The sequence below is a fragment of the Rana temporaria genome, chromosome 4 (genome assembly GCF_905171775.1).
Source record: "Rana temporaria chromosome 4, aRanTem1.1, whole genome shotgun sequence".
NCBI lineage: Eukaryota > Metazoa > Chordata > Amphibia > Anura > Ranidae > Rana > Rana temporaria.
Window position 1 is genome coordinate 375,414,483 of NC_053492.1, and position 13,282 is coordinate 375,427,764.

Sequence of the window (13,282 nt, forward strand, 5' to 3'; positions counted from 1 at the left end):
TTAAAAAATATTGAATTTTTTTCGAAATTGTCGCTCTATTTTGTTTATAGCGCAAAAAATAAAAACCGCAGAGGTGATCAAATACCACCAAAAGAAAGCTCTATTTGTGGGGGAAAAAAGGACGCCAATTTTGTTTGGGAACCACATCCACAACCGCGCAATTGTCAGTTAAAGCGACGCAGTGCCGAATCGCAAAAAGGGGAAAGGTCCTTAACCTGCATATTGGTTTGGGTCTTAAGTGGTTAACAGATATGTCTGACTTAGTTTTCAGGGAAGTCAGCTTTGTGATTCAAAAAATGCTAAATCTTTTCTGGCAGGGAGGATCTCTTAGAACAGGGATTGCATCATATCTTTGTCTGTTATCGGCCTACATTTCCCATGAATCCTTGGGATGGGAGTGAATGTGGGAGGTACACTAGGCTTGTACATGTAAATGTGATCTCGCCCACTTCAACATAAATCACACCCCTCATTCTGCAGCCAGCAAGACATACATAACACACGGGGGGTTATTTACGAAAAGGCAAATCCACTTTGCACTACAAGTGCACTGCAAGTGCACGTGGAAGTGCAGACACTGTAAATCTGAGGGGTAGATCTGAAATGAGGGGAAGCTTTGCTGATTTTATCATCCAATCATGTGCAAGCTAAAATACTGTTTTTTATTTTACTTGCATGTCCCCCTCGGATCTACAGCGACTGCACTTTCAGTGCAAAGTGTTTTTTCCTTTAGTAAATAAACCCCACGGTATGATAGGTTACAGCCTTATAAATGCAAAGCATTTTAATATTAATGCATATTAATATAATATTAATTTAATGTGATAGGCAGAACACTGATACAATTTCCCAGCATCGTATCAGTGTTCCTCTATCACGGACGGATGGGGAGGAGGCGGGGGCTTTGTTTCAATGGACGGCCGAACAGACTGCATTAAAAAGCGGGAGACACATGCTGTTTTACTAATGAAAGGTACGGCTGCAACTGGGCACAATTAGACTGCAAATGGCCATTGTTTTTCCACCCTAGGCTTATACTCGAGTCAATATTTTTAACCCTTTTTTTGTGAAAAAATGAGGTACCTCGGCTTATATTCGGGTCGGCCTTATACTCAAGTATATACGGTTAATGCAAACCAGTGCAACTTATCAGTGTCCACCAGTGCCACATGTCAGAGACTACTGTGTCAGGGACCACCGGTGCCACATGTCGGGGACCACCAATGCTGCTGGTCAGGGATCACCAGTGCTGAATGTCAGAGACTACCATGTCAAGGACCACCAGTGCCGCATGTCAGGGACCACCAGTGCCGAATGTCAGGGACCACCATGTCAGAGACCCCCAGTGCCGAATATCAGGGACCACCATGTCAGGGACCACCAGTGCCAAACATCTGGGATCACCAGTGTAAAGTCAGGATTATTATCAGAAATAACTTGTGTGACACAGCGGGGTTCTCCCACTGTGTCAGGTATTGTATGTGAGGACACTGATCTCTGATGCCCAGCCTCCTGTCGTCGTTATGATCGACAGCGCACTGTTCCTATACAGGTGGAAGGCGAGAGATCAGCCATCAGTGTTCTTATATACAATGCCTGACACAGCGGGAGATCCCTGCTGTGACATACAAGTAATTACTGATAGCAGGCAGGTGGCGGCGGGGTGATTCGGTGGGAATGGAGTGGAGGGTCGGTGACTGGCAGGAGCAGAGGAGGGAGGAGAGAGAAGGAGGACACCTCCTCCATGGGCGGTACACACCAGGGTCTGTGAGACCCCTTCCGCCCACACCATGTTGCTTCCTCCCTGCTCGCTTTCAGAGGACTACAATGGGGAATGCCAGACTGCTGGCTGAGCTTACGGGAGGGATAGCAGCCAGTGGTCTTACAAACAGAAAGTCACCAGGCAATGACGGTTTTTCAACAAGTTCAGCAGCTTATTACCAAGGAACTACAGAGTATAGAATAACAGGATGGCAAAGTTGGTGAAGGTAAGGGATCAAGCAACAGGGACATCGTTAAAAAAAATTGTCCGGAGTTCTGCTTTAAAAGTAATGCCTGAGAATTGCAATTGCACATTATCACTTGCATATATTTTGTAAATTGTCATATTACATTTTCAAACCAGTTTCAGCTGCTTTTACATAAAGAATATCAAACGTCACCTCACTAAAACCTGTCATGATTCCTTTAGATTGCTAATTGTATTGCCACACTATACAGTTACCCCTCCTGTGTGTAGGTTTGTGGGGGCAAATGCATGCTCAGAGGATACCTTTTAGCGTCCGTTCAGACTTTAGCGACTGGTTGCGTTAGTTATAACACATACACTATATTGTCAAAAGTGTTGGGACACCTGCCTTTACACGCGCATGAACTTTAATGGCATCCCAGTCTTAGTCCGTAGGTTCAATATTGCGTTGGGCCAGCCTTTGCAGCAATAACAGCTTCAACTCTTCTGGGAAGGCTGTCCACAAGGTTAGGAGTGTGTCTATGGGAATGTTTGGCCATTCTTCCAGAGGCGCATTTGTGAGGTCAGGAACTGATGTTAACCACTTTCCACCACGCTATAGAGAAAATACGTCTACAGCGCGGTGGAGTTGTTCTGGGAGGACGTCCCTGGGATGTCCTCCAGAATCCTCCTCTCGCGCGCTCCCGGAACAATCAGCTGATAGCGGCCGTTTACCACGTGATCGCTCCGTCAATGACGGAGCGATCACTTGTAAACAAACCGGCGTCATGTAATGACGCCGGTCCTCCCTCTCCTCTCTGTACCATTCGGTACAGTGTGAGAGGAGAGGGGGGGGGGGGACTGGAAGCAGCAGCAGCTGCTGTGGCTGGATCTGTGACAATTGCAGTCACAGATACACCCATCCCTCCCTACACAATACTCTGCAATACCCCCCATACTGTGCAATACCCCCCATATGTGCAATACCCTCCATACTGTGCAATACCCTCCATACTGTGCAATACTCTGCAATACCCCCCATACTGTGCAATACCCCCCATACTGTGCAATACCCCTCATACTCTGCAATACCCTCCATACTTCACAATACCCCAATACTCCACAATACCCCAATACTCCAATACCTTGCAATACGTCTGCCTATGGGGATTTTTTTTAGTAGCGAAGTTTGGCGCAATTCCACGAGTTGTGGCAATTTTGTAGGGTGACATGTTAGGTATCTATTTACTCAGCGTAACTTCATCTTTTCATAGTATGCAAAAACATTGGGCAAACTTTACTTTTTTTTTGTTTTTGTTTTTTTTTTTTGTTTTTTTTTTTTAAGCACGAAACAGTTTTTTTTTTAAAAACACGCGTTCAAAAATTGCTGCGAGAATACCGTGCAAGATAAAAAGTTGCAACAACCCGCCATTGTATTCTCTAGGGTCTTTGAAAAAAAAAAGCATATATAATGTTTGGGTTTCTATGTAATTTTCTAGCAAATAAATGATGATTTTTCCATGTAGGAGAGAAATGTCAGAATTGGCCTGGGTGCTCCAGAACGCCTGATGGTGCTCCCTGCATGTTGGCCTCTGTATGTGGCCACGCTGTGTAAAAGTCTCACATGTGTGGTATCGCCATACTCGGGAGGAATAGCAGAATGTGTTTTGGGGTGTCATTTGTAGTATGCATATGCTGTGTGTGAGAAATAACCTGCTAATATGACAGAACTAGAATTTTATTTTTTATTTTTACAGAATTTTCAGTCTTTTTACTTTTATAGCGCCAAAAAAATAAAAAACGCAGAGGTGATCAAATACACCTAAAGAAAGCTCTATTTGTGTGAAAAAAAAGGACAACAATTTCAGATGGGTACACCGATAAGCTGAAAATTGATCTGGTTAGGAAGGGGGTTTAAGTGCCCAGTGGTCAAGAGGTTAAACGAGAAGGCCTGGCTCGCAGTCTCACTCTAATTCATCCCAAAGGTGTTCTATGGGGTTGAGGTCTGGGCTCTGTGCGGTCAGTCACATTCCTCCCCCCAAACTCACTTATCCATATCTTTATTGACCTTGGTTGTGCCTGGTACACAGTCCTGTTGGAACAGGAAGGGGCCATCCCCAAACCTGTTCCCACAAAGTTGGGAGCATGAAATTGTCCAAATGTCTTGGTATGCTGACACCTTAATAGTTCTTCTTCACTGGAACTAATGGGCCAATCCCAACTCGTGAAAAACAACCTCACACCATAATCCCCCCTTCACCAAATGATTTGGACCAGTGTACAAAGCAAGGTCCATAAAGACATGGATAAGCGAGTTTAGGGTGGAGGAACCTGACTGCCTTCACAGAAGCTACTTTAGCTGCAAAGGCAGATGTTCCAATCTTTTGGTAATAGAATGTATTATTTATGCACATGATCCTATTTTCCGCAACTGTATGTGCACTGCAGTTTGCCATGTATACAGTGCATTGGGGAGCCATAGACCGTAAATGGCATCACAAACACCCACACATAGGGTGTGTAATGATGTTATTGTATGATGATTGCTGCTACATTCTAATGTCGGTGGGAATCTTGACTGCCAATTGGTGACCTTCTGAAAATAAGGCACATACAGACCTTTTAATACATTTTCACAGGAACTGTGTGAGAAAGTTCACAGATACTGTACATACCTATGTTAGCCGACATTGCATTTAGGAAGGTTAGTACATAACAGAAAATTCATTATTTTACCAAAAGACAGCTGGGAATAATCCAGTTTTGGCTCAGAGTCTCCAGCTAATCTAGCATACAGCATAATCTTCTCCCTCTGGTCTCACACAATGGCCAGAGCAATAGGATATGTTGCATGTTGTTGGAAGCCTGGAGTAAAAATAAGGGAAGATATGTGTATGTAAAGGAGGGGGCGCAGACTGGGGTTCTGAAATGCCATTGTTGTTGCCCAAGTGTTGTAATGAATTGTCATTTACATTAAAGGGGTGGTTCCCCCTAAAACACATTGCTAACAATAGATTCCTAAGACCGTTACACTGCGGGTAGGCTGGCTTTTTTTTTTTTTTTTTTTTAGTACATACCGATATCTCCCGTCTCGTTCCTGTCGGTGGGCGTTCCTAGTTGATTGACGTTCCTCGGAGGGGCGCGTACGTGACGTCACGACTTTCCGAAAGAAGCGAACGTCGCTGCGCATGCGCCGTATAGAGCCGACTCTATACGGCGCATGCGCAGCGACGTTCGGCTTCTTTCGGAAAGTCGTGACGTCATGTACGCGCCCCTCCGAGGAACGTCAATCAACTAGTTCCGCCACCGCCTAGGGACGAGACGGGGAGATCTCGGTATGTACGATAAAAAAAAAAAAAGCCAGCCTACCCGCAGTGTAACGGGTCTTACAAATCTATTGTTAGAAATTAGTTTTAGGGGAACCACCGCTTTAAGTAAGTCACCATAGCCTTGTCTCCTGGGCTCCAATTCCAACCCAACCATCCCTATGAGATTTTCTATACAATTTTCTTTAGATTTTTTCCTTTCAGATTTACCAAAACCATATTATATGAAGTCAAACCTTAAAGCGGTGGTTCCCCCCTAAAACAAATTTCTAACAATAGATTCGTAAGACCCGTTACACTGCGGGTAGGCTGGCTTTTTTTTTTTTTTTTTCGTACATACCGAGATCTCCCCGTCTCGTCCCTTGGCGGTGGGCGTTCCTAGTTGATTGACGTTCCTCGGACGGGCGCATACGTGACGTCACGACTTTCCGACAGAAGCCGAACGTCATTGCGCAGGCGCCGTATAGAGTCGGCTCTATACGGCGCATTGCGCAGCGACGTTCGGCTTCTTTCGGAAAGTCGTGACGTCACGTATGCGCCCGTCCGAGGAACGTCAATCCACTAGGAACGCCCACCGACAAGGGACGAGACGGGGAGATCGAGGTATGTACTAAAAAAAAAAAAAAAAGCCAGCCTACCCGCAGTGTAAGGGGTCTTACGAATCTATTGTTAGCAATGTGTTTTAGGGGGAACCACCCTTTAAGAGTTTCAATTTGTATGCAATCGGGCAGGCCTTGCACTACATGGTTTTAGTAAATCTAAAGGAAATCAAACAGCAGAAGTTGTATAGTGCGTTTTAGGCTGGTTCACACTAGTGCGATGTGGGAACCTTGCGAAATCCGCTGCGGGTTACCACGTCGCACCCAACTAACACTGCCATATGCAAAATTCATGGGGAGTGCCATACAACATTAACGACACCCCCATTTCAGCTCACATATTGCACTGCGAACTGACAGTTCGGACATGAATCGGATCGCATGGGGGTGAACACCCATGCGAACCGATTCCGGTGCGGACCAAAAAAAGAGTCCTATGTGTGTTTGGCCCAAAATACGGAGCAATATCAGCCATACTATCTGTATGGCCTGAAATTACATTGCACGGACATCGCATGTGATTTGCACTGCAGTGCGGTGCGAATCAGATGCAATATCGCACAGCGCACTAGTGTGAACCCAGCCTTAGGCTCACTGACTTTTCCCAATCAGGCCTGAAAAGTACGACAAATGAATATGTGCATAATACTGTTATATAAAGTAACTAATTAAAACAAATCCTTGTCCAAATAGCAAGTGACTGGTTGCTTTTGGTGTGTATCGTATGCAAGGCCGGCCATAGACAGAGAAAATTTCTTTCCTGCGTGTTGCAGGAAAGAAGATCGCCTGAATCCCTCCCGTGGAGCCATTACGTTCTCCTGGAACCCCTTTCCTTTCGGGGGAACACAGTGATTATTGCTAGTGGCTATAACAGCCGCTACCAATAATCCGACAGGCTGGTCAACTTTGGTACATACAGGCTGCCCATACATGGTTTGAATCTCGGCCGATTCCTGCCAAACCGACCGAGATTCAAACCATCTATGGCCGACTTTACTTTTTGCAATGCTCACATATGTGTGTACAGTATATATACAAAAGATTAGGTGTATTCGATTCAACGAATAACATGCATTTGGCACCAGGCCTGTGTGACGCACTAGGTACAAGATTGTTAGGAACATTATTAAAAATGCAAAAGACATCATATGCTCTTTGAATTGTCTTATGCCACCTCCATTGACTGACTCTTTAGCATCTAAAAACACCAAGAACTGCGCTGAATGCTTCTGGACCTCTGCGAAAAACAATGTGCTCAAGTTCCTATCCCGGAAATTGATTGAACACAGGCTTTTCCGTGTCGATTTGTATATATTTTGTATGTGTGTTTTTATATATATATATATATATATTTATATATATATATACACTGTCTACATATCCAATAGAACGCTCTCTTATCTTAAACCCATTCATGAAATTTTAGCACATGTACAGTAAACATTACATTGCTGTCCTTGGGTCTTATATGACAACAGATAGAAAAACCTCTACAGAAAAGGTCTGTAGTTGGAGGTCTGTGAGAAGATGCATCTTCCGAACATTTCAGGACGTATACTTTTTCAATGTGCTGCCAGCTAATCTTCCACACTTCTGAGTAGCATGTGAAGATCTAAATAGGGAAGGAAACATTAATGAAGCAATAGTGTATTATTTCTAGGCAAAACTTTCAGTTTACATTTTTGGATGTGGTAGGCATAGCTCCAACTGTCCCTGATTTAGGAGCAATGTCCCTCTGTCCCTCTTCCCCCCTCATTTGTCCCTTATTTTGGTCTGATCTATATAGTTGTATATAAAATGCACTTTTTATCTTTCAATAATTGTTTCCCATAGCTAAACCTTTCATCCAATTTATAATTGCTGCATTTGTAAATTTTAAAAGCCAATATAAAGGAATAAAGAAAAAAAATCTCTTGTGGTTTTAATTAACCTTTTTTTGGTTACATTCTTCTTAAAGTAGGTGTGGCAGGGGGCGTGTCCCTGTGCCTACATACATTTGCTACTAGGTGCCCCTCATTCCCATCTCAAAATGTTGGGAGTATGGGTAGGGAAGGAGCCTCTCCTAGACTTTTACTGCTGTGTACTTGCTTGGAGATCCTATTGGACCGATAATCACTGAAACAAAAAGGTGATAGGAATACAAAATGCAGGGGCTTCCCTGTTCTAGTGACAACTGTCTCAGAATAGATTTCCCCTTTTAAGAGATTTCCACTAACTTTCTGTTGTGTATTTGGTAAAGGAAGTGATGGGGAATTCCCCTTCAGAGCAGCTAGAAAAAGGATATATTGTGGTTGTACATTATTTTAGGCAAACCCATAATGACCCAAAAAGATATGTACTGTATAAACCATTTAGCATATTTTGCTTAATCAGGATGACATTTCTTATAATATAATATAATTTATCATGTTGTTTTTTGGGGGTTCAATCTAATTGTATTGGATTAAATATGTACAAGTATATTGGCCTGCACAGCGTCCTGACCTCACCAGATAGAACACCTTTGGGATGAATTAGAGCGAGACTGTGAGCCAGGCCTTCTCATCAAAATGAGTGCCTGACATCACAAATGTGCTTCTGAAGAATGGTCAAACATTCCCATAGACACACTCCTAAACCTTGTGGACAGCCTTACAGAAGAGTTGAAGCTGTTATAGCTGCAAAGGGTTGGCCAACTCAATATTGAAACCCTACGGACTAAAGCTTCGTACACACAATCAGATTGTTGGCAGGGATTGTCTGTTGACAGACTGTTGGCCTATAATCTGACCGTTGGATAACGCGCTAGTAAATTTTCCGTGGACAACAGTCGGTTGTCAGATTTTCTGATGGCCAGTACACAAGTCTACCACACAAAAGTTGAAAGTACAAACGCATTCTCGGAATCAATGCTCACCAACATGAAATTAGCAGAAGGGGCCCAAAGGGTGGCGCTCAAGAGCTGAAATTCCTCGTAGTACGTCACTACATTTGTGTTTGTTGGCTGACAATTGTGTACCGTTAGTATGCAAGACAAGATCCAGGGACACGCCCTGAAGACAAAAAAGTAATTCTGCAAATTGTATTTTAAGAATACTCCCCGTTTTATCTAACCTAGCCCTTTTCGAACCCTTTTACCTTTGAGGAACCCTTTCGGGTCTCAGGGAATAATTAATATATTACTATATCTTACTTATATATTACTATATTTGGCAAACCCTTTATGGCAAAATTATTTTCAGCAGTAACAATGAAATTAAATTGAAAATTTGTCCAGAAAAAAACCCCCAGACAATTGTATTGTTTCCTTGATGGTCAGTAGGAAAATACCCCCTTACATTAATGGTCAGTGAAAAAGCGCCTCTTGCATTGGTGATCAGTGGAAATGGGACTTTCACATGAATGGTCAGTGGAAAAGTGATCTTTGCATTAGGCCTCGTACAGACGACCGGATCTATCCGCTGGGATTGATCCGCGGATCAGTTCCAGCGGACAAATCCGGTCGTCTGTATGGCCTAGCGGATATTTTTCCACGGAGATTCGTTCAGCCGATCGATTTCAAGCGGATAGAAATTTCTTAGCATGCTAAGAAATCTATCCGCTTGAATCGTGTCCAGCGGATTGATCCAGTCGTCTGTACAGACTCACCGGATCAATCCGTCCGCTCCCATCCCTCGCATGCGTCGTAATGATTCGACGCATGCGTGGAAGTAGTTGCCTTCCAGCGGCGCGCACGTCGCCGCCTCATCGTCGCGGCGACGGCGCGACACGTCACCGCGGATGTATTCCACATGGATTTCGATCTGATGGTGTGTACAGCCACCAGATCCAAATCCGCCAGAGGATTTATCCGCTGGAAACGGTCCGGCGGACCGTTTCCAACGGATATCCTCTGGTGTGTACGAGGCCTTAGAAGGCAGTGAAGTATTCCCTTACATTGATGGTCTGTAGAAAAGGAACCCTGCGGATTAGTGGTCAGTGTGAAAAGGACCACCATACATTGGTGGCCAGTGGGAGAAGAGCCCATTTACACTTATTCTCAGTGAAAGAAGGGCCCCATTACCGTGATAGTCAGTGAATGAAGCATTACAATGGTGGTCAATTAGAAGAATGCTCCTTACAATGGTGATCAATGGGAAGAATGCTCCTTACATTGGTGGTTACTGGAAGAAGGGCCCCCTTACAGATAGGTAACCTATGTAGGAACCCTTGGGTTCCATAGAACACTATCTGAGAAAGACTGGTTTAACATCTTGTCTTTTTCTGACTGTAATTTATATGATAATCATTACCGTAATAAGCCATTTCACCTCTCTGATTTGTATACCCGTCTAAAGGTTATAGCATACCTGCTTCAGTGGTTTTGTTGGTTGGAAGCCACACTCGTCCAAAACATCCTTCATGCTCTTGTTACAAACTGTCCTTGCTAGTTTAGTTCTCAGCATATATTTTATACCTTTAACAACCTACGGAAGAAAAACAGATACTGACTTTGTGCTCTGATGACATATTTATTCAGTTTTATAACTGATTGAAATTGCAGTCCAATAATAGCAACCCGAAAATATATTATAGGGTTCACAGAGAAACTTGGACATACGTACTGTCTAACCATGACAAGCCAAAAGGGTTGTCATGGTTTTACAATATGCTCCAATATAAAGGTGACATTCAAAAGTCTTCCAACATGCAAAACTGGCAAAAGGAATTAGAGTCCTACACACAGAAGCGATTCAGTCTCACTATCGCTACTCCCACTGTATGATCCACTGGGAGCTAATGTTAAAGATACTATATAGAACCTATTTAACTCCAGTTAGACTAGCCCAAATTTACCCAGCATCCTCTCCCACTTGCTGGAGAGATTGTGGGGAAAAAGGAGGCATTTTGCCCATACTTTACTTAACATAAGTATACACTCTGTACCCAGGGGTGGACTGACCATTCAGGCACTCGGGCACTGCCCAAGGGCCCCATGCCACTAGGGGACCCCATAAGGGTTGCCAGGCTGGGTAAAACCAGTATGTAAAAATCTGTTTTTTTTTACATCTGTCCCTGATATGTCTGATACCGACATGCTTTTGATGTGAAAATCCTGAAATTTTCGCTGCCCCGCCTCTGCACTGCCTCCTGGCGTGGTGGCTATCTGTAAGCCCGGGGGCCCCATAATCTTCTATTGCCCGGGGCCCCATGAGTTGTCAGTCCGCCCCTGTTCAGACCCCTGATTACGCATATTCTTAGGGCCGGATCACTGTGCTCCAGACTTTAAGGGGGCCGGACTGTGGCCATCAGGAGTACACAATCCCCCATCATTGGTGTCATTAGAAGAATCTCTGCCCCATCACTGGGAGGAATTCTGCCCTATCATTGGGAAAAATTCTGCCCTATCATTGGGAGGAGTTCTCCCCCATCATTGGTGTCATTGGGAGAAATCCTGCCCCATCACTGGAGGAATTCTGCCCTATCATTGGTGTCATTGGTAGGAAATCCTACCCCATAATTGGTGTCATTGGGAGAAATTTTGCCCCATCACTGGAAGGAATTCTGCCCCATCACTGAGGAATTCTGCCCCATCATTGGGAGGAATTCTGCCCCATCATTGGGAGGAATTCTGCCCCATCATTGGGAGGAATTCTGCCCCATCATTGGGAGGAATTCTGCCCCATCATTGGTGTCATTGGGAGGAATTCTGCCCTATCATTGGGAGGAATTCTGCCCTATCTCTGGTGTCATTGGGAGGAATTCTGCCCCATCATTGGTGTCATTGGGAGGAATTCTGCCCCATCATTGGGAGGAATTCTGCCCCATCATTGGGAGGAATTCTTCCCCATCATTGGGAGGAATTCTGTCCCATAATTGCGCTCATTTGGAGGAATTCTGCCCCATCATTGGTGCCAATGAATAAAAAAGCACCCCAAGGGCCGGATAAAATCAAGCAAAGGGCCACGTCTGGCCCCCGTCGGGCGCAGTTTGGAGACCACTGTTCTAGAGGTATTAAAGCTATTTCTTTAAAGTAGTCATGTGATCATGCTTTTACGCAGGAAGAGGGGGCGTTACTCTGTATCCCATGGCACAGTTACTTCCCAACAGGGGTGACGGGGAGGAGGGTACAACAACTTCGACCAGGAGAAGCCCAAGGCCAAAGCTTTCATTTGACTTGATTAATAAATAACTATCCTATGTTATACAACTGCTTAATTGTAATACCTCTCTACTCATTGACATTCTTCATTGTCTATTATGTCTATGTTATGAAACCTTTTGTTATTACTATGGAAAACTCAATAAAAATATTTTAAAAGAAATAACAGTCCAGTATTCTTACCTGTATCATAGCTTTCTCTATCTCCAGATCTTTAAATAGGAAAGCATCATTGGACATGTTGTTATATGCATACACAGTTATCCTTACTGCTTTCTTGACTTCTGGGTCGTTTGTGCTGGCATTTTTGGGAAAGCCAGGGTCCGTTGTAGTGGACTGAATGTCTACAACAAAAAATAATATACTGGGTGGTTAAAAAGCAGTAATACATGTAACCACATAGGCAGTGGTTGTGATTTTAGTTTAAGTGGGTTGTAAATGCTGTCAAAATCAATATTTTCAGTTTGTTGGAGAAAGATAACAAACCATTGCATGTAAATTCGTACGTGACCATTGGATCATTATTTAAGAGATGCATAACTGAAGTATCACTACCTATAGACTCAGAACTGGCCAAAGACATTGTGCAGCGTGAAATGCCAAAAAACAAAAAAACAAAACAAAAAAATGTCCACCAAATATTTGGCTAGGTTCACATTAATGTGGGTGCGGGAGTCAGTTCATATAAATTGAACACGTTCCCACACCCGCATAAAAAAACATGCTGCTTTAAGAAAATACGTGGGGGTGCCATTAACTCTTAATGGCACCCCCATGCTCCATGTGTCCATGCAGCCTCATGTCCCAGAAGATACGAATGGGATGCTGACATGGGAATGCGCACAACACCTATTTTCCCCCGTGCTGATAAAAGACAGCCCTGCACATTCTTTGCACCTCTTGTGAATGTGCATGTACTAAAAATAGAATCTGAGATAACAGTTGTCTCCACAGATACAGTACAGACCAAAAGTTTGGACACACCTTCTCATTCAAATAGTTTTCTTTATTTTCATGACTATGAAAATTGTAGATTCACACTGAAGGCATCAAAACTATGAATTAACACATGTGGAATTATACATAACAAAAAAGTGTGAAACAACTGAAAATATATTTCATATTCTAGGTTCTTCAAAGTAGCCACCTTTTGCAGCAGACACATCTCTAGAACTGGTAAGAGGAGACTGTGTGAATCAGGCCTTCATGGTAGAATATCTGCTAGGAAACCACTGCTAAAGAAAGGCAACAAGCAGAAGAGACTTGTTTGGGATAAAGAACACAAGGA

General features: G+C 43.6%; 1 protein-coding gene across 1 annotated transcript; it reads right to left on the reverse strand.

Moving 5' to 3' along the window:
* Positions 1–7,230: 7,230 nt before the first annotated feature.
* On the reverse strand, positions 7,231–12,577 carry LOC120935758 (cystatin-F-like). The gene is made up of 4 exons (XM_040347818.1): positions 12,501–12,577; positions 12,178–12,358; positions 10,202–10,318; positions 7,231–7,485 (listed from the first exon to the last, which is right to left on the reverse strand). The coding sequence occupies exons 1-4, from the start codon at positions 12,575–12,577 to the stop codon at positions 7,276–7,278; spliced, it is 585 nt and encodes a 194-aa protein (XP_040203752.1). The 3' UTR covers positions 7,231–7,275.
* Positions 12,578–13,282: the final 705 nt, after the last annotated feature.

Excerpts from the sequence above, each read along its gene's own strand:
- LOC120935758 (XM_040347818.1), bottom strand. The coding sequence starts at position 12,577 with ATGTCTTTGGCCAGTTCTGAGTCTATAGGTAGTGATACTTCAGTTATG. Across the intron at positions 12,359-12,500 it reads AATAATGATCCAATGGTCAC|TATATTATTTTTTGTTGTAG; the intron begins GTACGAATTTAC and ends TTAACCACCCAG. Across the intron at positions 7,486-10,201 it reads CAACAAAACCACTGAAGCAG|ATCTTCACATGCTACTCAGA; the intron begins GTATGCTATAAC and ends TTCCCTATTTAG.